The 26,151-nt window shown below is 39.0% G+C and overlaps 1 protein-coding gene across 1 annotated transcript in view; it reads right to left on the bottom strand.

Moving 5' to 3' along the window:
* The window catches only part of znrf2b (zinc and ring finger 2b), a 78,387-nt gene extending 54,447 nt beyond the window's left edge, over positions 1-23,940 (bottom strand). Inside the window, exon 1 of the mRNA XM_079837704.1 lies at positions 23,180-23,940. Coding sequence (XP_079693830.1) covers positions 23,180-23,582 — 403 coding nt within the window. The 5' untranslated portion in view covers positions 23,583-23,940. The remainder of the gene's footprint in view (positions 1-23,179) is intronic.
* Positions 23,941-26,151: the final 2,211 nt, after the last annotated feature.

Here is a 26,151-nt window from a genome sequence, read left to right as displayed (position 1 = left end):
ACCAGTGTGTGGCGCTGTAATTCTGCCACAGAAATACACTAAAAACGGAGAAGAGTTGTGGCTAGAAGGGGTGCAGAAATGATAGGAAGTGAGGCAAAATCTCACGATAAAATAACAATAAATAAATGTGCTACTTACCAGAGTGTGTTTTATTAACGCCTACACCTACCCAACCCTAAACCTACCCTTACAATAATGCAAATACAGTAATTAAATGACGCAGTATTGATGTGCGCAAGCCCAGTGCTCGTAGTTGTATCCCTTCTAGTCTTTACCGTGCAGGAAGTGGTGTGATACAGAGTCCTGCACGGGTGCGGGTACCCGCGAATATTGAAACGGGCGCGCCCCCTCCCAGAAGAATCACAACCGCCCGCGCACAATCTGCCTGCATTGCAGTCGTCAAGATGGATCATGAGGAGTTGAAGAAAAGATGGCCGCAAATGTGGAACTTCATCGCTGAGGAAGCAGGCAGATAACTGTGGTAACAAACCATGCACAAGCAGTTCTATCGGACAGTATTTTTGTTATGTTTCCTGAGTTTGGTCTCTTAATAACACTGTCTTAGTACATTAAGCCACGTTAAGCGTTTTCTTATAATGGTTTTCTATGGGAGGAAAACGCTTAATGTGTAATTAAACACGTTGCGTTCATATTCTGGGCTCATCTTATTTTTTTGTACATAGTATACGTTATTAGTATTATGTTTACAGAGTTTGGTCTCTTAATAACAGTGTCTTAGTACATTAAACCACATTAAGCGTTTTAGAATGTCCTGGCTGAAGTTGTCCTTGTGTTAATGGTCGTGTAATAACTTCTGTATGCTAGCAATAAACATTTTTGTAAGTGTTTCTATAATGTGATATGCTAAACTGATTTTATTGCGGGTCGGGTGTTGGTTCTATTTTAAGCGGGTCGGGTCAGGATTTTATTTAGTGCTGTTGTCGGAAAACGGGTCGGATGCGGTTTTAAGCACTGCGGGTACGGGCCGGTGCGGATTTACAAAATCGGACCCGTGCAGGACTCTTGTGTGATAACATCACCGTTTCACAAAATATACGGCAGGGTTGCCAACTCTCACGCATTTGGCGTGAGACACAAACTTTCAGGCTCTGTCTCACGGTCTCACGCTGCCCAACTTAATCTCACACCAAATTGCCAAACATGCGTTTGATATTAAACAAAGTCTAAGCTTTTAAATTTTTTTAAGTTTTAATGCGAAATTCAAACAATAAATAGTGCTAATGTGACAACTGTTAAAGCCAGAGCCGTTGAAAAACAGAGTTGCGACATGTTCTCATCTCCCGGCGGCGCGCGCGGTCACGTGGTTCATGAGCCCTCAATACTCAGCATTGTGTCAATAGATTTGAATGGCTTAAGCGGATACACAACAGCTTCGCTATACAGGTGTTTGCCAATTTACCAATTTTTGGTAAACAGTACAGCATAGTGTGCATTGATTATACGTCAACCATATTTAGAGGATCGTTTTATAATGGAGTGATGGAGATGCAACATTGTTAACATTAATGTTAATGTTTTTCTTGTATTTAGCCCTCAGGTATTCCTCACTAATTGGTCACACTCATACTCATTGATGGTCAACAGTGACCATACACCTTAACTATTTTTCAATTAAATAAATGTTATATATTTTAGTTCAATAATATTTATTGAATATTTTGAGATCTTTTGGTACTAAATACTATTGGTGAAATAATTGTCAATTAATGACCACTTAAAATATTTTTCTTCTAATATTTGTATTATTTATATTACAATTAATGTAGTAATTAAGGTTAAAATAGAGAATTCCAATTCAAAGAGGCAAATTAGATTCATTTTGTGGCTGGAAAAATAATAATTTTCATTTGTAATGCCATTACCCAGTAGGTGCCTTTATGGCTCTTTAATCGATATACATGCATCTAATCTAGTTGCTCAAAAAAAGTATTGCAGTCTTGCATTTGAATAAATATTTAGATATAATCAAACACTAGTTTTCTTTAAATGTGACATTTTAAAACGTTAATAACTTACATCCTAATATTTTTAATGATTCGGGGGCATCGGGCTGGGGGTAAAACCAGTACTGATTACCAGGACCCCAACTGCAGAGAGGGCCCTTGAAAAGTCTGGAATATATTTTTACATGGAACATAGGGGCCCATCAGGACTGCCTATGCATAGGGCCTGGGATTTTGTGCTACTCCCCTGTTAATGATACTTTTATATAAGCACACACAAGTGAATATTAATGAATGCGAGCACATGTTATTTAACCCAAGAAACGTTTAAAATAGTGCTAAGGCAAACTTATGTTTCCTTATATGTACAGTAGGTACATATAAATCTCACTCCAACCTGAACTTAAAAGTTGGCAACCCTATATACGGATTGGCTGTACACACGAAAACGCAAGGGTGTCTGTTTCAGATGTATCCACTCTGGGACCCGGTTTAAAAAAAATGCTGGATCCATGTGGATGAAACACTGATACGATACAATTTTTTTTTACATATACAGCTAAACGCATCTCCATGTGGATGGGGCCTCAGACCTGCTAACTCACTATTACCACCTTTCCACCGACACATCTGGTACCGAACCGCTGTAGAACCCCCCCCCCCCCCCCCCCCCCCCCAAAAAACAAAAACAAAACTAGTTTACTACTTTATTTGCCCTTCCATAATTTTTTTTTTTTAATGATTTTTACTAGTAACCATTCATAATAATATCTCTGCTGATGTTCTGCATCAGTGTCCAGAGGTCATGGATACAGTTACAGTATTAAGCGTAATATCCGCGAACAGAAAATACACATATATATATTCCCACAGTGGTCTCCTCTTGAAAATAAACAGATCTATAGTGTCAGTTCTGCATCTGATTTCGACGTGTCCTCTTCCTGTTTATGCCCAGAGGGAACAGGCTGTTCGTTTGTCCCTTCTGTCCTACAAGACACTCAATAGCGAATCTTCCAAAGTGGTTCAACTCCACAACCACAATGATTTTCAGCAGGGGGACAAGTTGCAATTTGATAAAGAATTAGTTTTGTGTTCCAATAACAACTAAAGAGCTGAAAAATGACATGAGGGTGATTAAATATTGACAGATTTCTTGACTGGATTTAGAGCTCTACAAATGCTGACAAGCAATTTCACGCTAGAAAAAAACATGGCTCACTGAATTTTCCCAGAGCAGATCGGAGTCATTATGCTTCACATTTTTGGTCTGCCTGTATAATAAACCTTCATATGTACAAGAGTGAAGAGTCTCAAAAAACCTGCATCTGTGGCCCAAACTTTTAACTCTGGAAATAGTTTCAAAAAGAATGTGGAGTCAGTCATGCCTCAGCAAGAGATTCAAAATCATCAGCACTTGTTAAAACAAGCCTGTGCCGAGACCCTCTGTACTGTCAATGTGCAGCACAAATATGAAGCAGTACTACAGTTGGGCTTTCAGTGTGACTAAATTAGATATGCATCTTGACATTTACATATTTTCTCAAATTCAAAATGATATTTTAATGTTGATTTAAAAAAAAAAAATCATGGACACGTTGACTTAATGTTGCAATGTGATTAACTAGAGCTGGTTGGTTGTTTGAACTAGCGTGAATCTACACCAAAAAATGGAGCCTATTTCTAGGACTATAATATAAATAAATAATTTATATAAATTATATACATTTCTATTCTTATATCAAGAAAACTAAGCACATTTATACATTTGACAGATCCTTTTATCCAAAGTAACATACTCCGCACTAAAGTATAGGCCACATTTTGTCAGGTTTTGTCAAAAAATAATAATTAGCATTTGCAAAATATCTGTACCATAATGGCTGTGTGTTGTTCTGCCTTGAATTTATTACTGATATAAATAAATCTTTTTTTCACTAATATTGTAATTGACTGTGAATTCAATAAAAAAATTATGAGAATTATTCATATGTTCTGCTGAACAAAAAAGAAGATATTTTGAAGAAGGTTTGTAACCAAGCAGATCCAAGCAACCATTGACTCCCATAGTAGGGAAAAAAATACTATGGTAGTCAATGGTTGCTTGGATCTGCTTTGTTACAAACATTCTTCAAAATATCTTCTTTTGTGTTCAGCAGAACAAAGAAACTCGTACAGGTTTGGAACAATTTGAGGGTGAGTAAATGATGACAGAATTTTCATTTTTGGGTGAACTATCCCTTTAATTCATGGGCCGGATTATCAAATTCAAAAGTTGAGGTGGGCCGGGGGTTGGTGGAGGTTAGACGTAACAGTTTCAATAAATAAGCTAAAGTAAACCTAAAAAAAGTATTGTATTTACTTGGAAATGTGGTACCCAATAATATGCAGATATAAGACCATAATAAATAAAAACTTAATTTACAGCTGTGAACAACTACTTTCCTTGGAACAAATATATATGAATTATACAAGCTCATAGCTATTGGTGAGAATTATTTTATAATTATTATAGGCTTAAATGAAAATATTCTGACAGTGAAACTTGGTAATCACTACCACTGTCAAATGATATTATGAATCTATATGATAAAAAAAGCCTAAACAGGTAAAAACTATACCCACCTGCCATAATGTCATAATTCATTTTTGTTATATATTCCCTTACCCACCTAATACATCGAATGCAATGTGAATGGCTATAACATAGTATTCAATAGAAAAATATTCCACATTTCTGTCCAAACCATGGTGAATTACTAAAGTACATTCATGGTAAATGTTTGTAAAGGTGGCGATTTTGAAACTTTTTTAAAAGTCTTCTATTGTTCTTCTATTGGCAGTGCTCGTTCTGTTTTCCTCATCAGTCTTGTTGGGAATGTTGAGGCGGTTTCAACATTTAAAACTAGTTTAATCATCGAGTGATTTGTGGTTTGTAACAGAAAGGTGTGTGTGTCGAAAAACGCTTCCCACTGGATGTCACAGCGCTGTTTAATAATAGTGTCCAGGGAGTAATAAAGGCAATTCCTTTAAGCTTGCATTATCCACTGGGCTATGCTGCGTAGTTCAAAGTAAACTGAGAGACAACTGAAATCAGTGCTATTTCTTCTCTATTTGTTGTTATTGACCGATAAATCTCTTCAGATGATTCAGTGACAGAGCAAATCTGAAAATCGTTTCAGACCATTATTGCAAGCACGTTTGGCCAATTCACGGAAAAGAAAGAATCGAGCCAAAATAATGATTAATTCACAAATGATTGGTATCGCTGGTTCAGTCGACAGAAATATGGGACACACATAATAACTGCTGAAATGGAAAACGTTTCTCAAGTCAGTCGTAGCGTGCATTATACGCACAGTGTGTATAGCCGTAGAGCTGCAGGCGCCACTGCGTCCACGTATCTAACCAAATCTAGCCGCACCACCAGGAAAAGTGGAGGAGAGAGGTTGGGAAACCCTCGGGCCAGATGGAGATGATTGGCGGACCGAATTTGACCCACCGGCTGCCAATTGAATAGCCCTGCATTACAGTAATGAGAAATGTAACGAGAAACGAATGAAATTAACCTCAAATGTATCTTTATGGTCTTTAAAGGATTAGTTCACTTAGAAATAAAAAATGTCCTGATATTTTACTCACCCCCATCTCATCCAACTTCTAATCAATGCAGTTTCAAAGTAAGGGCTTCAGAGGCTCTGCTCGATCCCGGACGAGGAATAGTGTCTTATCTAGCGAAACCATCAGTCATGTAAAAAAAAAAAAAAAGTATATACTTTTTTACCTAAATTGCTCATCTTGCGCTGCTCTGCACCACGGATTGCGTAATCACATCAGAAAGGTCACGCTAGACGTAGGCGGAAGTACCGTCCCAAGCAAACGTGCGAGGACTAATACAAACGCCCTTTACCAAAAAACACTCCATCTTCAACTTCAAAATCGTCCGACATCGTTGTTTTATTGTTGTCTTCGCATGTGCGCTTTGTAAACACGGGGGCGGTACAACGTGATTGTGCAATCCTTGGCACGTCGCAGAGCAGCGCAAGATGAGCAATTTAGGTTAAACAGTATATTCATTTTTGAAAATGACCAATAGTTTCACTAGATAAGACCCTATTCCTCGTCTGGGATCGAGCAGAGCCTCTGAAGCCCTTCCTTTGAAACTGCATTGATTTTGACCTTCAACATTTTGGTTGCCATTGAAGTCTATGATGGGGAGAAAAATCCTGGAATGTTTTCCTCAAAAAAACTTAATTTCTTTTTGACTGAAGAAAGAAAGACATAAACATCTTGGATGAGATGGGGGTGAGTAAAACATCAGGACATTTTCATTTTGAATTTTAACCAATCCTTTAAGTGAGGTTGCCTTTATTTATAAAGCACTTTATAAAATCCTAATTGTTTCAAAGCAATTACATTTTTAAATACATTTTTTTAGTCCTTTGATTTTTGGGTGAAATGTAACCTGGACATGTTCTTGTGAGATTCCCCCTCAAACCCTTAACTGAAGAACTTCCGGAAGAAATTGACTAAGGAAATCAGGCTCCTGAAAAGGTGAATCTCACCGTTCAGCTCTACTGAGAGTGAATGGCAAATCGCTACTCGCTGTGCATCAATGATATGGGCAGTGCGTGAAGGCCTTGGACGATTCCCTGTCTACCTGATTTAAAGCTGTCTGTTAGAGACACAGTGAAAAAAGTAAGACAGGATTGATGTCCACGTAAAACATGCAGGACACACTGGCAGGGTGGGACATTCACTATCGATTACTGGATGGGCGGTGTTCGCGCATGCACATAGACTTCATGAAACAACTCATCTGTGTGAGATCTTCCTGACGACCCAGTCAAACTGAATCGAAGGCGTGTGAAATTAACTGTGAGCTGCTGACTCAGAAACATCACCGGCTGCTGGAGAACACACTGAAAAGGACAAACTTGGACTGAGCAGGTGGATGGTACACAAAGTGTGACAGTAGAAAGAAATGAGAGTTTGTGCTACACTGCTTATACAGCATTAGATGTACTTGCATTTTAGGCATTTTGCATAATTAGCATGCAAGAAAAATAGGCTGAAAATGCCCGCAATGCTGCAAGTGTGAATGCGGTCACCTGTTAAATTGAATTGCTTAAAGGGATAGAACAACTTTTCTTTCCTTCCAAACACGCATGACTTTCCATCTTTCTATGAAATTTTGAAAAATGTCCAAACAACACTGGACCACATTGACTTGTAATTGTACACACACACACACACACACACACACACACACACACACACACACACACACACACACACACACACACACACACACACACACACACACACACACACACACACACACACACACACACACACACACACACACACACACACACACTTCAAAATATCTTGTTTTCTGTATAAGAGAGTCACACAGGTTTGGGATGGCATTAGACGGGTGAGTAAATGATGCCAGAAATGTACATTTTTGTGTGAACTGTCATGTTAAATGTTCCAGAGGCCTTGAATGAATGAATGAGGCATTTATACAGCGCTTTCATATGTGTACACCCCAAAAGAGCTTTACACCTATGTCAGGGGTCTCTCCTCAACCACCACCAGTGTGCAGCATCCGCATGGATGTTGCGACGGCAGCCACAGTACAACGGCGCCAGTGCGCTCACCACACACCAGCTATAGGTGGAGAGAAGAGAGGGCCTTAGGCATCAGGCGTGTGTGTGCATGTGATGTGAGAGATATACTGCGAGTGGCGCAGAAATTGTTGAAAGCTCTTTGAGCAGTGGAACGGAGCCAGTCCTGAGAGTAATGCAGAAGGGAAGGGAGGCGGTTTATCCATTAAGAAGTGGAGTTTGAACTGCTGAGGCAGCACATCGGGACACACCAGCCAACCCGACTACTGACCCATTCCCAAACCGAGTTCAAGTCCAAGCTACACTTAATGTGGCGTTTCCCTGATGTCATCCGATTCACACTGAGAATTTGTTTTTTATCCCCGTCTTTGCACTAGTTGCACTGATTGACCTTTCAATGTTTGTATTGTCATCAGCTCGAAAATAATCGTTTTAAAAAAGTGATTATAGTTGTGGTATGGATTCTGCTATAATTTACTCACCCTCAAGTCATCCTAGGTGTACATGACATTCTTCTTTCAGACGAATAAAAGCGGAGTTATATTACAAAAGTCCAGGCTAATCCAAGCATTAGAATTTGATTCATAGTTGCTCTGTTTTTGAAGTCCATAAAAAGTGCATCTGCCCATCATATAACTGCTCCACGCGGCTCCGGAGTGTTAATAAAGGCCTTCTGAAGCGAATCGATGCGTTTGTGTAAGAAAAATATCCATATTAAAAACTTTGTCAAGTAAAGTTTCGACCGACCGCCTTCCCTGTTCAATTTATGGAAAAACTGTTGAAAGTTATCCTGCCGATCGAAAGACTAACACGACCAGGTCCGCTCGTCATGACGTCACGTACGCATCTTGAGTTTCACTTTCAACATTCAACACTTTTCCACGGAAGGTGGTCGGCCGAAAGTTTACTTGATAAAGTTTTAAATATGGATATTTTTCTTACACAAACGTGTTGATTCGCTTCAGAAGGCCTTTATTAACACTCCGGAGCCGCGTGGAGCAGTTACATGATGGACAGATGCACTTTTTATGGACTTCAAAAACAAAGCAACTATGAATCAAATTCTAATGCTTGGATTAGCCTGGACTTTTGTAATATAACTCAGATTTTATTCGTCTGAAAGAAGAATGTCATATACACCTCGGATGACTTGAGGGTGAGTAAATTATGGGCTAATTTTCATTTTTGGGTGAACTATCCCTTTAACCTGGTTTTAAATTAGTTTTAAAGTGTAAATGCACCAAATCGCATATTTTTTGCTCAGTTTGGGTCTCTGATTAAAATAGTGTGAGCTCCATATTCTCACTATATCATACATACAAGACATGCAATATTTAAAATAAAAAATTATATTTAGTCAGGCTTCAATAAACTCTTCCATTTAAAATTTTTAGTTTTTTTTAGTCTAATGACAAGATTTTACATGCACAAAGTGTTTATCAATGCACACATGTTCTCCGTGTCAATATTAATGACACAATATATATCAGCCAGATTGGTATCGGACGATCACAGTATTAAAATATTGGTCATCTGTATCTAACCATGCCATACATTAACTTACACAAAGTTAAGTTCAAAAAGCATGTCTTAAGTGAATGTGCATTGGACATCTGTGATGATCTGAATTCAGATGCAAAAGCATGCAATGGAGATGTGCATGCTTTCATTCCCTCAGACATGCACTGTCCATCAAAACAACACTGGACAAGACTGCTGATGCAGCACATTGTATTGTAAGTCATTTACATAAGGTAAACATTGACCGACGATTGGTCAACTAGTAAAAATTAGTAGATGTAGATGCCTAAGACATAACAACTACTGTAAATACGCCAACATGTGCTACCACCCTCGAACAGAAACGTTAGTGCACAATAGCAATCATTCACCAGCTTGTAGGCAAAGCCGTTCTGCTAATGGGGGACGCACAAAGCCTGTTGAGTTAAAGTCAAGTCAGAGAAAAGCAGAGAGCGAAGGGGAGCCACAACAAACACTTCCTGGCTTTCATTTAGAGTGAGAGTGAAGCGAGAGGAAGGCAGTGGGTATTTAATGTACACACAGTTTGGCTCGCTCTCTGTTTATGTGTGTGTTTTACTGAGTTTGGACAGTATGAACATGGACCACCTGTCAGGTGTCCTAAGTTCATGCATGACCGGCAGAGGACTTTTTTTTTATTTTAAACCACAGCGATGACGATCCAAATGACTGGATCTGGTTTCATTGGTGGTTTGGAAACAGTCTAGATTTCTGTCAACAGATTTGTAGGACATCATTAGCTTTAAAAGACAACATGAAGTTAAACTAGGGCTGACGACGCATAAAATGATTATAATGCTGAAGGTGAGGTACAATGCCCATTTCTTTATTAAATAACTTACAAAGTAGTTTGAAAACTTTCTGTGAGACAAGTTCACATATACTCTTACACATGAACACACGTCTTTCTCAACTGCTTACATTTTATTTAAGACATAACCTACTATGTTTGCTAGTATACTTGCCAAGACGGGCATGTTGACATTTTTTGTGTGAATTTGTCCGTTCAAGCGCAAGACTTGAAAGAGAGCTCAATATTTGTGCACATCTGCGACTCGCTTCAGATGTGCGCACACACACACAACTTTTCACAGTGCGTTCTTTTTTGTGTCTTGCTCTTGAATGTTTGCAAGGCTTAAATGAGTTCAGTTTAACAGTAGTGGTGTAACGGATCACAAAACTCACGGTTCGGATCACGAGTCACGGATCGGATCTTTTTCGGATCGTAAAAAAAGGGGAGGAGACCATTTTTATTTGCTTTCCATTTATTACATGAAAACTTTTGTTGTTAACTGGGGATGCAACAATACAGTTAGTCCACGGTTCAATACATACCTCGGTTTTTAACCACGGTGTTCGGTTCGGTTCGGTTCTGATGGCTTGTCACATCAGTTTTTTGCTATTCTATTCTTAAGCGACAGTAACAGTAAGAGGTTAAGGAGAAAAAAGACTTAAACCTTAAACTTAAAATTTTACTTTTAAAAAAAACCCCTTGTACACATTCTAGTGTATTGATAATATAAAATAAATATATATAAATATTTACACTGGCAGCTCAGAGCTGTACAGCAGCATTTAAGTATGAAATTGAATGAATAAATGTAAAAATAAAACACTACATAGACTAAAAAATAAACATTGATTCTTATTGAAGTTACAGTATTAGTTTTTCAGTCAAGAGCAGTGAGTGATTTTCTCTTTGTCTTTTGTTGTTGTATTAACATTAAAGGGATGGTTAACTCAAATGAAAATTCTGTCATCGAGAAATTAATACAGGTTTGAAAATTAGAGTGAGTAAATAATGACATAATTTTAGAGGTGAACTGTCCCTTTAAGGACAGCGTGTTCACTACTGCGCTGCTGTCAATTTAAAACCTGCGTGCATCTAATATATATACACACACAAGGTTAACATAAACACAGTCGGATATGTCTAAAGTGAAAGTAAAATCGGTGTGCATTTTACAGTATTAGTGCAGTAAGTCTACTTAGTCCAGTAATTACGTGTTTGACAGGCTTTTAGTGCGCGCGCTCGGAAAAACACATGGTGCCCTACACGCAAGGCTTTAAAACGCATGCAAATAATGAACTTTTGTGATTGAGAAAAACTATAGTGTTCTGTGAGTATAACTCCACCACTAAACTGTGATGTGAATGTATGTTGCGTTGTTCAGTATGGGATGGAGGCAAATGAAAGAATTTGTAGAAAAATAATTAATTAAATACAAAACCGAAAAAAACGCAATTCACAAGCACGTATTGAACCGTGAATGCCGTACCGAACGGTTCAATATTATATTGAGAATTGTGGCATCCCTAGTGTTAACATATGCATCTGTGGTGGAATTACTAGATTTTCACATCAATACATGTTTGTTTTAATGCAGGCAATGCGCTGTCACTTTAATTCAGCGCGTCCAGCACAGCAAAAAATAGACTCGGTGCAGAAACGATCACTGACCTGCTGTATACGCACCGTTCCTGGAACGCACTGACGGACCGAAACTGACGGCGTGCCGAACCATGGGTCGTGATACATATGGATCACGGATCAACTGCGATCCGTTACACCCCTATTTAACAGAAATAGCAGCGTGTGGTGTTCAACACCCAGCTGATGACGTGAGTGAGTCACGTTCGAGCATTCGCACTCGCATATGTTGGGGAAAAATTTAATCACAGAAGATTTAATCTTCCAGACCTGTTTTCTCTATTGTGTTTTAAATGAGTCAGATCAAAGAGGCCTCACCTGTGGAAGCCATACATTGTCCCTTTTATCTTTTATTGCTCTTGGAATCTGAGTTCCTGGCTAACATGCTTTGTTAGATGAAGATGAAGGACCATTGTGTTTCTTGCTTTTAATTCAAATGAGATCCAAGACAGGAGGGGGACCATTTGTGTATTGTCTCACCTCTTGCTCAAGGCGAAACCTTCAGTGGGTTTCGCCAGATGTATGGAAAATTACTGAGGGGGTTGTTGAGGGTATAAAAGTTTGTGCTTTCTTTTGTTTTAGCAGTTCACACTCAAGGTAGCCTCGAGCGGCTGCGTTTGACCGTGGCTCTTCCTTGCAAGGAAAATAAATCTTTATAAAGACAATTGGATCTTGGTTTGTCTCTTATTAGTGATGTCGACGAATTAATTTTTGCCATTACAGTTGGTGTCAGAAGTTTGGGATTCCTTGGATGTGCCTTCTGGACCCCGAGAGCAGACAGTGACCCGATCATCCTGGACTTAGAGTCACAGCCTTACCCCGAAGAATTGAGGGAGAAGGGCTGACTGCTCTGGGGGTGTCCGGAGGGTCCAGACACTGGAATCAGAGAAAAAGAATCCGATGGCAACGGGGCGCTTCTGGTAAGAGACAAACTCTTGAAAAAAAATTCAGGGGGAATTTTTATTTTATTTTTTAGAATTTGGTTAAATTGAAAATTGAATTGATAGGGATAAACCATAGGGGGAGTCTGACTCTGTGACGAATGCAACGTGGTTGATATGTTTATGGGATAGAAACTGAAATCACGTGGGCGAATTGGAGGACTGAGTTGTGTGCGGTCCGGGGACTGAGTTGTGTGCGGTCCGGGGACTGAGTTGTGTGCGGTCCGGGGACTGAGTTGTGTGCGGTCCGGGGACTGAGTTGTGTGCAGTCCCGAAAAGGGCACTATTGCGAGTGTCCGCCCGGCTGATCTTGGGTGAAGAGATCAGATCTGTACGGAGACGTCCAACAGATTAATAGCGCGCGCGCGAAAAAGCCACAGAATCAGACTGCCAATATGGGGAAATCCAAAAGAAAGCTAGCTGAATATGAGACACCGGTATTTTATCAAATGAGAAAATTATATGGCCAGAAATGCATGCAACGTATACGAAGTTCATTAAATGTCATGATTTGAGTGTCACCGCTGAGTGACCGGACTGGGACTGTGAAAGAGTCAGTTGAAGGAAAAGGATAAATCGATGGGCTGTTGTGAGAACGCGTGTGAGAACTGTGAGCAGACACCGAAATGCTGGGTGTGAGAGGCATTGACTGTGGAGAAATGAAACGGAGAAATTAAAATGCCACAGCTGTTTAAAGATCGCTGGTGAGTATGAACTTTGACAAAATTTTAGCTAACAATTTGAGTGATATGATCAGTAATTTGATTAGTCGGTATAAAGATTGTAAGATGAACAAGAGCAAATGCTGTAAGCAGCTCCGCTCTGAAACCCTGACTTCAAAGAAATTTGCTGGACTGATGAAGATAATGGGCAGAAATGTTTTTATTGTAATTGGAAGTTAACTAGCTACAAACAAAGAGAGAACAAGAGAATTCAAATTTGTAGATGTTTGTGCGTATTCATTAATTTATAAAATGGGGGAGGTGCCATACCCGAAGGGAGATATACAATTTGAGTAACTAAAAATAATGTTGGTAAAAAAGCAGATAAACTTTGATAAAGCACCATAAATTGCAAGCCATTGTCTGTTTTATTGGACCTCGAGAGAGCTCTGTTCTCAGACAGACTGCCACTTTTGGAGCACACAGGTTGCTGAACGTTGCTCCATAAGCTAAAGATGAGAGTGTTTTAATTGTGGTCAGCTGGGCCATTGATTTTGCACATAACTGTGTCTGAACACCCATAAGGTGTAAAAAGTGTGGCAAATCAGGCCACCAGACTAAATTCTGTAAATGAAATCAGTAAAAAAAAAAAAAAAAAAAAAAAAAAAAAAAGAATAAAACAGAGATTTACACTAAGAAAATGAGAAAATAATAAGCTTGATAAATTCTTTAGTGATTATTTTTGAAGGAAGGATTTGAGATAATTTTAATATGAGGTTAAAATTAAAGTTAAAGATGATAAAACATGTTGTAAAAGATATATATAAAATATATAAATCCTGATTAACCGAGTTAAATGAAAAAGATATAATAAATATGTTCTTGCTCTTCTCACCTTTGCAAAACTCTGATAATGATGATTTGACTGAATATTGGGTTGTTGAAATAACTATAGGTGTTAAAATGTTGAAAACCCTAGAAATTGATGTTTTGGTTTCAAAAGATAAGATTGTGCTGATCTGAAATAAACCATTTGTAATCTCAATCCGGCCACCACGTGGCCTAATTTGAGTAACAGAGACTCAATCTGAGTGGAAATTAAAGTTTCTGAATTAATTTTGGGGGCAAGAGACAAATATAAAGTTATGATCATTTGAAAATGTGATTTCTGTCTAAGGATAGAGTTAAAAGGAAAATGTCTCATTTATTTGAAAACAAAGCCAGATCTTACGCTGAGCTAGTGTGAAGAGTGAGAAGTTTATGAAAATGCAGTGTACCAGCCCTGAAGGCCTCAAAGTCTCTCTCTGATCCCAGACCAGCTCAAAGCTGATATATGAGCCTGTGCCACAGATGATAGAAGATATTGATGAGTAAAGGCACAGGGTATCATGTGAACATAATAGACAGTTATTTGTTAAGATAGAAAAAGGTGCCATCAAGAGGGCAATAAGACATGTTTTAAAAATACAGACTTTTAATGAACTGAAATGTTTGACTAATGTATGATATGACCAGTAACTTCTGTCTGCTTTTAGCCTTCACCATGTACAGAACTGATGGCCTTGGTCACAGATGTAGCAGAACATTAAAATGAATGGACAGGTGTTTTGGCTAAATTCACTGAAAATAATCTAAGCACTGCTATGGGGCAGCTTTGAAGAAGTATGCTGGATTTTAGTGATTAAGTTGTGTTATAATTAACCTGTCTCCATGTTTTTGCTAATTTGAAAGCAGACCAGATGGCTCTGATGACTCTTGAATGCACTTTCCGAAAGGCTCTAGAAAATATCGGATCCTGTTTAGGGTCAAAGATCTCAAAGCGATGACGAGGTTGAGCACGATGTGGTTGTTCCCGATGACGGGTAAGACTTCCTACGGCCTGACGGGGGGCAACCCAAGCCAGGGGAATCACGATAAGTCGCCTTGGACCCCCTACCAAAAAAAAAAAAAAAAAAAAAAAAAGGAGGAGGGGGTTTTATGTGAGGTGTGTATGAGAGGTGAGGCAGATGTCTGTGAGGCCAGCAGCATCTCTGTTGGGGGGGGGAGCTGTGTTTCGTAAGGGCCGAGGTCAAGACTGGACACAGCAGCCCCTGCCCTAATATTGGCCCCTCTATACCGCTCACCAAATACCGCATAAATTGAGAGCCAGGAAACACCCTGAAGGAAAAGAGCTATGAATGAGATCGGCATTCAAGAGCCAGCTGAGACCATGCTGTGATTGTGATTGATAACTTTGTGGAGCAGAACAAAATTTATTTGGATTAGTAAAACTGTATGATATTGAACTAATATGTCTCTATCATAGTCTTAATCCTGCAGGTCATTAGGATGGCAGAGGATAATTTGGAGACATGGTGATGGCTTTAAGATGAGGACGGCTTTTGAAGTTTAAAGAGAAGGTCTGAATAACAAAGAAATCTAAACTAAAGATAACTTGAAACAATAAGTTACACTATGAAATTTCTAAAACTTTGTGAAGGATTAATGATTTAAGGGTTAATGAATTTAACATTATAGTTAAAGTCTTAGAAGACTGTTGAAAATATTATCTGGGTGAGAGAGAGAGAGAGAGAGAGAGGCTGGAAACAGGGATTGTACTATATCTGTTATTGCTCAGTTAAAGCTGAGACTACACAAAAACAATGATATCAGAACAAAACAACCCAGCTGACTTTTCTAAAAATAAACAACTAATGAACGAACATATTTGAAACTGGTTAAGAGACCATGTAAAAGCACATCTTGAGAATGAGCAGTTCATATTTATGTGTCATGATTGAGTGTAGTGTGTCAGTAACCTCTGGAATTAGTGTCTTTATCATTACAGATGGGTTGAGTTAAACAAAACAAAAAACTTTAGAGGAAGTTGATTATTCTGAGTGAATCTGATGAAAAGATGATCAGAACATGGGACGAGCTTTAAGTGGATTGGACATCCAGCTCTGTCTGTCACTAGTAATTATGACCAAATTTGTCATGGATGAAGACTATTTTAATTTATCTTCGGATTAATTAAGAGACAAAGTGACAATTTAACCGAAGTCACTATCCAAATGATCTAGAGACTCACTCATATTTATGAAAGGCCGGAGGGCGAACCAAAAAGATAACTTCTAAAAGAATATCTAGATAACTTCTAGACATATTTTGATTCATACAGGAAACAAAAAATAAATAGAAAATAAAAATAAAAATTAGGATTTCTGACAGGGATTGTGAACAATCAAAGTCAAATTAGGCTAAAATGGATATTGAAATATGAATGCTTTTTAAAATACAGATTGGTTTTAACCAGCGTTAAAGAAATTGATGTGGCAAGTTTGATGATAAGAATCACTGCCAAATTACATGATGTAAGAGGAGTTTTAATGGACAGGGCATGGAGAAAAGGGTACTTTAAAAGAAATCCTAATTGATTAATTAATTAATTTTGTTTATTGATAACAGGAGCTGAAAAGATTTTGATAAAGAATTGGGTATTGAGTATGATTAAGTATGATGTCACGAGATAAAGATGAGTGAACGAGCTGATTGAACGTAATACAAATTGATAATTTTGTCATTTTGATGAAGTATATTTAACATTAACAAATTTAGATTTATATTTGTTAATGGTTAAATATGAGGTGGGCTATGATGAGTGAAAATGGGTCTGTTGGAAATAGTAAGTAGGGCAGTTTGTGAAGAATTGTGTTGAAATGACTGACTGAAGGAAGGTTGATAAGAATGTGATGCACAGTGAGAAACTGTGGGCAAAGCACAAAATGTAAACTGAAGGATGTTTTATGCAGAGATTGAAGGCGCTAAGATGGATTATTATCTATCTTACTTATTTGTATTGTTTAGTTTGAGTTTGAGTGAATGCCAAAAAGGTCTGTTATGATTTTGATTAATCAAAAGAACCACTGATTGTTGGTTTTTCATATATGTTTTCTAAAGTGTTTAGTCTCTGAGGAGTGACTGTGGGTCTGGCCTAGGGATGTGTGTGTCGTCAAACGGTTGATAGCAGAAAGTTGGCATGTTTGAATTTTGTAGGTATCACACACCCCTAACATGATGGGAGAGCAGTGACAGTGATTACTGACTTAGCCCGGCTTACAGAGATGAAATACGGATTTGTCTTTCATTTTATTGGATATTTTCAGTATGTTTATGGGAAACTTTCAAGTTAAGACTTAAATGCGCAGCGTAACTAACAACAAAGAGTTTATTTCAACAGGAAACCGTGAGAGCAGATGCGGCTGCGAAGGCCGCGGCAGCACAGCAGTCAAAGGAACCAGAATGCATTTTATTATCTGAAACTAACACAAATGCTTTGATTTCCTTACAGAGTATGCAGGCATTTGCCACAGCAGCGGAGAAGCACCTGTGGAGACGTGGCTGGAAACTTATGAATGATGTGTGAATGTGCAAAATGGCGTCTAGACAAGAAGTGATGGCAAGCCTTGTTTACCTCAACAATATTTTCAATGATTATGATAAATGGCTGCATGGGCGAGCCTGCAGCCAAAGGGGGAATGGTAATGGTAATGGTACTCAAATGAATGAAGTTTATAAGGGGGTTACAATATTTGCTGAAAATTTCGCATTTTGATGCATATTGAAATACATGAAAACGAGAAAAGGCCTTTAGTAAATCTGAGCCCGTTTGAGACATTTTTTGGAAGACCACCATTCATGGGAATGGAAGGGGGTAAACAATAGCTTGCATCAATAGAATTGTGAATTATTGCAAAGAAATGTCTTCTCTGTTGTCTGGTGTATGTGTGCAGGCGAAAACTGCTCAGGGGAAACCGGCTGAGACTCCCTTGCACAACATCAAGCCAGGAGATCACGTGGTAAAACAGGACCTGAGTACGAAAAGCTGGAAGGCGGAAAGGCGGCTAGGGCCTTTTGTCAGGCTTCTGACGACACTGCCGTCAAAGTAGCGGAGAGAGCGACGTGGGTGCATGCGAGCCATTGCAGAAAGGTCCCAACAGTGATCGGGGAGGAGGAGCCAAGAGGAGAGAGAAGCAGGAGGAAAACGTCTGTGCAGGCAGATATATAAACATCATTTGCCGTTATCATCTCAGGAGCAGAGACACTGGCACAACGTGGTGCTGAGCCAACCAGTTTTCAAGTTAAACCCTATTTCAAGCCTACAGAATCCAGTAGGTGGTGCTTAGAGCTGCAGCGGACATCGAGCAAGGGAAGATTCCAACAAAACATCCAACGTCTGCTCGAAAGAGAACGCAGCGGTACAACCACACAGACATGTTGATTACAAAATTGAGAGTGATGCATGTTCAAGGAGATGTGTTCGTGTGCTCACGAGACTGAAGCTGAACGTGAAAGCAGGGTGTTCTGACTGCAGAGTCAGAATTGACATCAAGAATTCGACCACAGGGAACTGCACAGCGGTGATAGGCAGTATCACAACAGGTTTTACCTGTACGTTTAGCAAACCAAGTGACACTTCGCATGCTGTAATTTGGGTTTGTGGTGACAGAAACCATTTCATGCCACAGAAAGACTCGACAGGTTGCTGTTACCCAGCTTTAATGAATGTGATGAGTGACTATTATTACTACTTCTATTTTTATTATATACACATTTAAAATTTTTCTTTTTTGAAAGTTATCAAAGAATGATAAAAGGGGGAAATTGTTGGGGAAAAATTTAATCACAGAAGATTTAATCTTCCAGACCTGTTTTCTCTATTGTGTTTTAAATGAGTCAGATCAAAGAGGCCTCACCTGTGGAAGCCATACATTGTCCCTTTTATCTTTTATTGCTCTTGGAATCTGAGTTCCTGGCTAACATGCTTTGTTAGATGAAGATGAAGGACCATTGTGTTTCTTGCTTTTAATTCAAATGAGATCCAAGACAGGAGGGGGACCATTTGTGTATTGTCTCACCTCTTGCTCAAGGCGAAACCTTCAGTGGGTTTCGCCAGATGTATGGAAAATTACTGAGGGGGTTGTTGAGGGTATAAAAGTTTGTGCTTTCTTTTGTTTTAGCAGTTCACACTCAAGGTAGCCTCGAGCGGCTGCGTTTGACCGTGGCTCTTCCTTGCAAGGAAAATAAATCTTTATAAAGACAATTGGATCTTGGTTTGTCTCTTATTAGTGATGTCGACGAATTAATTTTTGCCATTACACATACAAGAGTGACTGTTTTGTCCACGCTTTTTGATCATCGCCGTTTGTAATGTATTGGGAAGCCAGAATGTGTATCCATCGATATAAACATACAATAGCCGAATAGATGCGTCATCAGATTTGAGACGAACCGCGGTGCAAGTGCGTGCCGATTGCCGAACCATGAGTGGACTTTTTTTACAGAGAACCGTTACACCATAGTATGTAGATAGAAATGGCTCATTCTAAGGTAATAAAAACATAACGGTTCATTATGTACGGCCTTTATACACCACTGAAAACAGTTCCTCATAAATATTACACACTGCACCTTTAAATGAGAACAAATCAACATGCATGGGTTATGTGAAACTAAAAAAAGGGAAGAGTAAATCAACACTGCACAACAAACTCACTGAAGTCTGTGGAATCATATTGCATTAAAAAAAAATCAAACATCACAAATTCAGTTTACATTTGTGTAGTTGTGCATGCATATAATTACAATTCTGAAACGCATTCACAAAAAGTGATGTCAGCTCATTAATAAGAGCGTTTTCATTCTTGTGTGTGTAAAAAGATCTCTTTCAAAACGGCATGTCTTGAAAATAAATTTTTCAATGAATTGTTGAATAATTGAATTATTTTTGTCTCAGAAAATAAACCCTAGCTGGGCGCTCCCTCAATATAGGCTGGTTTTATTCCAAACAAAGACCAAAAAAGTCCACTTGCACAATATATTTATTTACACCCCCTATTTTTGCCAAAACGTTTAATTTAAAATATATTATTTGTTTACTATATTAAAACGGCATGTCAATATTACACTGATCAACACTGAAACATGGACTGTTTTTTCTATACGGTTCACATTCTCTTTTTACACTGTAAAGTTATTAAAAGAAATAGTTCAAATAGAGCTCTAGACTATGATCATGAGACGACACCGAGATTTTGCCTCCAGGTTTGATACAAATGGAAAGTCTGTTATAGGCTGGATTCCCCCGTGCTTTTTGATAATAGAAAGTGAAGACAAGTCTCACATCCCCTTTAAAAACTCCCTTCTTGATCTCATCCACAGTTGGTTAGAAGTCATACCGGCCAACGTTTAAAGATTAACTTCAATCACCAGTAAGAGCCTGTTACAGAATTAAAGTTCAATCCAGGCCACGACCACAAATTCTATCCCAATAACTGACGGCCTCGCCTGCCTTTTCACCGGATTTAAATATTCCAGAGTCTTGTGTAAGAAACAATGAACGGCCGATACTAAGCATCAGCAGCAATCTCATGAAAACATGACAGGCCATATTTGAGAAGGGTCTGACTGCAGAGCTGCAGAGCCACAGTTTTACCCCAACTACAGTTTTGCCCGTTTTATGTCGTCGAGATGCATGTTACAGCACTGGAAGGGAATCATTTCCTGACGTTTTCAAAATGCTCTTCTTGCACTTTTTCATGTCAGAGGTTAGGGACAACAAAAACGCTAGCGTGTCATCCTTTTATAACCCTGATTTTTTTTTTTTTTTTTTATAATTGCGCTTGTATAATTTTATAGTTAGTGATCAATGGTAATGGTATGTTTAAAATGTAAATTGTAAATTTAATAAATCAATGTAAATTAAATTGTATTCTAGGTTATGTCTCCAACAAATGAATAATATGCTCACACTTTCAGCCTGTTTGAAATTAAGTTTTATTTGTGTTCAAATTGATGCATTTACCCAGTGATGTAACTTTGCTTTGAAAAGTGGTGGGGACACCGCACAACTCGTTTTGCTATGTGTTTATTTAATAACCGAATTTACTTGGGGACTGAGTTCAGAGTTGGAAATGCACTTAATTTTCACTTTGATGTACACTTGCATCACATTCACAAATTACGCTATAAACATCCAATAAGCAAAACGTAACATTCACAACACATCTAGGGTAACGTTAGCCTAATATCAATCAAAATACGCAAGATAAATATGGCGAACTTACCTTTTCATAGTCAGCTCAGCTGCAGCGTATTCATTAATTGCACAATTCTTGTGTGTGAGCGTATTACGATTCATTCTACTTCGAATTACTTGCATATTTTCTCTTAATACCAGCAACAACGAGATTTAATATTCATCGTTGAGGACGATGAAAAGCTTCTGACCGGTGGAAAAATGTGATAAATGAATGAATTAGATTATGAAGAATGACGATTTGTAGATCGTGCTTTTGTTTTAATACACACCTTCCGCAATCTATTTTTCAATTACTTTTAAAAAGTGGTGGGGACAATATCGAGCCTGGCAAAAAGTGGTGGGGACATGTCCCACCTGTAAATTACGCCTATGCATTTATGCCAGAATTAATCAACTTGAGGAATTAGAGTTATCTTGACTTTATACTAATAATTACCCTTTGAGTGTCTATTTGAAAGATTGTTTGTTATACCAGGGTTTGAAATATAAAGTGTGTTTATTATACTAGAGTGTTCGTTTTTTGGAGGGAAAACGTAAAAGATTAAAGTGTTCATGACACAAGCATTGTTTTATTTCAGGAGCCTGAAGGCCTGCGAGCAACAGCATATGCAAAAAATAACAGCAGAAGCAACTGTAATAGATAGTTTTAGGACAGAACAGTAGTGAAACTGCGCATGCGCGGGCAAAATTGCTGGGGTGAAACTGTGGCTCTGCAGACAGATATTTCCCTTCAATATCATAAGAGCAAAAAAAGTATACTTACTGTACAACCATTATGATTTTTTTGCTCCGAAACATTATTTAACATGACACTTTGCCTCCAAAATCAATCATGCATCTGGACGTTTAATTTTGGGTATAGCTTTCCTGTAGCTCAAACTGTAAAGCATGGTGGTATATGCAAATATATGCAAATACATGCTATATGCACCGCCTAGGTCATGAACTGAAAAATAGTGTGAATGCATGAATAGAAAAAATGAGATCTGTGAGTCAAAAGTGCATAATGCAAACGAAACTTATATTTGGACATGACCAGTTTTCCTGAGAATCAGCCATTTAAATAGCATGTCACTTCTGTTTATGAAACACCAGATTACTGAACAGGTTCTCAGAAGCACAACAACAAAAAGACCCGCATGACGTACTCGGAAATAATAATCTTTCACATGCATCTCCACACCTGTTCAGAGAACTTCCTGACCACACTCCTCAGTACATGAGTCTCCTACCACTGTTGCACCAGCAAGTTACCATGTTAAGACACGGCTTGCATATATAACCTCTTCCAGAGGAAAAAAGGTTCGTCACATCCTTCAATAAACTCACCAGATTGCTTCAACCAAACTGTATTTTGGAAACCACTAGATTGGTTTAGTGGTGGTGTGACCTAGTGGCTAACTAAAAGGTGAAGGTTCAAACTCCACAAGGGTTGATAGCACTGTGAACTTGATCATGACACAAGCTGGGAAGTTGAATAATAACAAACATGACCTCGACACTTAACAACCTCTCAAACTTATATAGCAGGCAGGTCACTTATTACACTTGCACTGATATAAATATACAAATGCTGTGGCATTGTGTGTCAACTCCCCATAAAACAGGTTAATTATGTCACATCAACTACAAATAACTACCTTTTTATGGAGCTGACTTATAAATGATGACCAGTATTGAAGAAAAAATATTAATGACTCAAAAACTTTTAACATCCATGGAACTCTCTATTGCACAAAAGTTTAATTATAGTGGGGAAAGGTTTGATAGATTAAAATGTTCTTCACACTGAGAAAAATAATTGTTAACTGAAAGGTTTACTTATATGTCATCTCTGCGGAAACCCCCTTTCTCTCCACAGGTTGGCACTGGTTAAACTGAAACTGGTTGATGCTCAGGTTGACTAGAACCTGTAGAAATCAGTTTATTTACCTCCGAAGAGATGAGGCGACAGGTGAGCAGGTAAAGATCCGATCAACAGTCTCGGAGTGCCGGTTGACCGCTCTCTCTCTCCGCCGTTCTCCTCCGGTGTGCTGTTACCGGACTCTTGGGAACTATACACTCCGGAGTTCGGTATATTAATGCCCGACTGGGGTCGCGCGCCCGGGCCACCGGTGCCACCCCCGACGGAGCGCGTCCTGGCGCCGATAAAGTGAGAGGCCACTGCCGCTGATGATGAAGACGACGATGAGGATGTAGCACCTGAGGTGCTGTGCGCGTGATATCTCATCGCCGCCGTTCTGCCGCTACTCGACGATGTGCCCGACGGGAGATCCGAGCCCGAGTACGCTCGCGTGCGCCCGTTGGCAGCGGGACTGCTCTGTTTGGCGCCCATGCCAACCTACACTTCCCTCCGATTTTAATTATCAAAGACGAACAAACAAACTGACAGCGGTCGCCTGTTACATTTGACTCGTCCAACGTCACGCGCGCGTCAGCGAAACTTTTACGAAGGCTTTAAATCGCTGTCAGCGCGTTCGCGCGTGAAGTTGCGGGTGCCCGCGATTGTCTTTGCCTCATGCGCTGTTGTTTTCTAACTAACGTCCTCTGTTCCATGTTGTACGTGAGAAAGTAACGCTCTGACGCGACGCTTTCCTCCTAAACGCCGCGCCGATAGCTGTTGTGTTGTGTTCGCGGCGGGCGGTTATTACACAAACTGAACGTGTTTAACTGCCGTACGTGCAGAGTGCGTAAGCGAGGCGGGGGCGTGGCTTGCCGGACGACGTAATAATCTCGGAAAATAAACCCTAGCTGGGCGCTCCCTCATTCCGAACAAAGACAAAAAAAGTCCACTTGTACAATATATTTATCTTGCCCAAACGTTTAATTAGCCCAAAATATATTATTTGCTACAATACTGACACCTCCAACAAGTCCAAGGACTATCCTCAATATCACAACATTCACATTAGGTCCATATGAGACTGATTAACACACACAAGCACTGTTATTGTTTTTGAATATGTATGATTATCTGCCTAATTCTTCTATGTGTGTTCCGCCAGGATTCTGCATGCAGATATTCTGTGATGTTTGCGTGACAGAGTGGAGGAAGCTCGCCTCACGTCTATAAAGAGCAACAGACAATAACCCTGTGCATTTGCATGCCAAAACATTTCACTGGAAACACTCTTGAGTGAATGTAGAAACATTCCCACAGTGAATTATACTCTGAAGTATTGAAAAGTAAACTTTAGAAAGTCTGACGGTAAAACGGATTTGAGTTTTTGTTTATAGACTGATCACTGACCATGTGCACACGCGAGTTCGTCCATCTTTAGGGATGATTGTATCTGAAATGTTTCGCTTGCTTGAGGTCAGTGCGATTACTGAGGCTCTTTACAAGGATGAATGGCCATTGTGGAGACCGATTGCTTTTTATATTAAAACTGTACAAGTACAATTCATTTGATTCGCTTGTTGGCTCAGTCGATTCACAAGGGTTTCATAACATCATCTGAAAAAGAAAGTCATGTCAGAGGCGTGTTATTGCATTTTGATGAAAGATTACAAAGATAAACTTTTCTTGGAACATCATGCACCGATGAAGCATTCACAATAAAGCAGAGTTGGAAATATGCGGCACAGATTTCTGATTGAGCAACTGTTGTGTGAGAGCTGTAAAGAGGAGAAATGACAAGTGATACACTCATGCATGAATTTGCACAAACACTCACACTAACAAATGAACACTCTGAGAAAAACTTTACACATTCCATCAGAATCAGATGGAAATTTAACAGAATTTACCAGACCAAGTCAGTGATGGTCAGCAGAATGCATTAGACGGTCTATGCGAGGTCAAGGGTCAAGTAGAGACCCAGCTAACAGGGGGACGTTCTCAGAACCTGGTAAGGTTCTCTCGCAGTTATGAACAAACATTTTTCCAGTAACATTATCTGGTCTTTAATAATGTTCTCAAAACGCTAGCACACAAATATTATTTATACATCATGCACGGAATGTTTTTTTTATTTACGTTATTTAAATGTTCCTACTTGTTTCAGAATGTGCAGAGAACATTCAAAAGTAATGTTCCCATTATGTTTGAAGAATGGAATGTTTCCTTAACGTTCACATAACCAAGATAAAACCTTTAAAAACCTTTTTTTTTGGACTTTTTGAATGTTCAGAGAACAATAAGAAATGGGAACTTTATCAAAACATTCTTAGAACATATTTTATTTAGCTGGGGAGAGATCCTGTGCATTTTTAGAGAAGATGCAGATGCAAAACACAGGACGGTCACTTCTTACTGCTGTCACAGTTTAACATCTTTGATCTGTACATACAGTATTCATTGCTGTATTGGGGAAAAACACACACCCCTCACTGTCATCATCGAACATGTGACATAATGGGTGAACGTTCAACTTTTCCACTCGGTCGTGTCGTTGCTGTGCATGAATTCCTGCAGGAAAATGTGGGGGAATTTCCTGGAATGTCAGAAGATTCCAACAGCTGTACAAAACAGAAAAAGGGAAATGTATCACAATAACCAAACACATTTCCAAAATGGCTACCTCAGAATAAAAACATTAAAGATAATGTATACACTCTTAAAAATAAAGGTTCTTAAATGGTTGCTTGGCGGGGTGTATGGTTCCATGAATAACCTTTAATATCTAAAGAACCTTTTCATGGCACAAGAGGTTCTTTAGAATGCAAAATGGTTAGAAAAAAATGGTTCATTTCACAAAACGGTTCTTCAGGGAACCAAAAATGGTTATTCTATGGCATCACTGTGAAAACCCCTTTGGCACCTTTATTTTTAAGGGTGTAGAACTGTGTTTTAGAACAAACTATCTTCAGGGATGTAAAGGCCTTGACTGATTGTACTTCATTTCTGGGGTTTTTTTGTACTTCACTTGAATACTGCATTTCATTGTATCAGAAGTGTTGGA

Source organism: Gobio gobio (genome assembly GCF_949357685.1).
Source record: "Gobio gobio genome assembly, chromosome: 15".
NCBI lineage: Eukaryota > Metazoa > Chordata > Actinopteri > Cypriniformes > Gobionidae > Gobio > Gobio gobio.
Note: the sequence above shows the minus strand (reverse complement) of the source record. Positions and strands in the feature narration are given on the sequence as shown.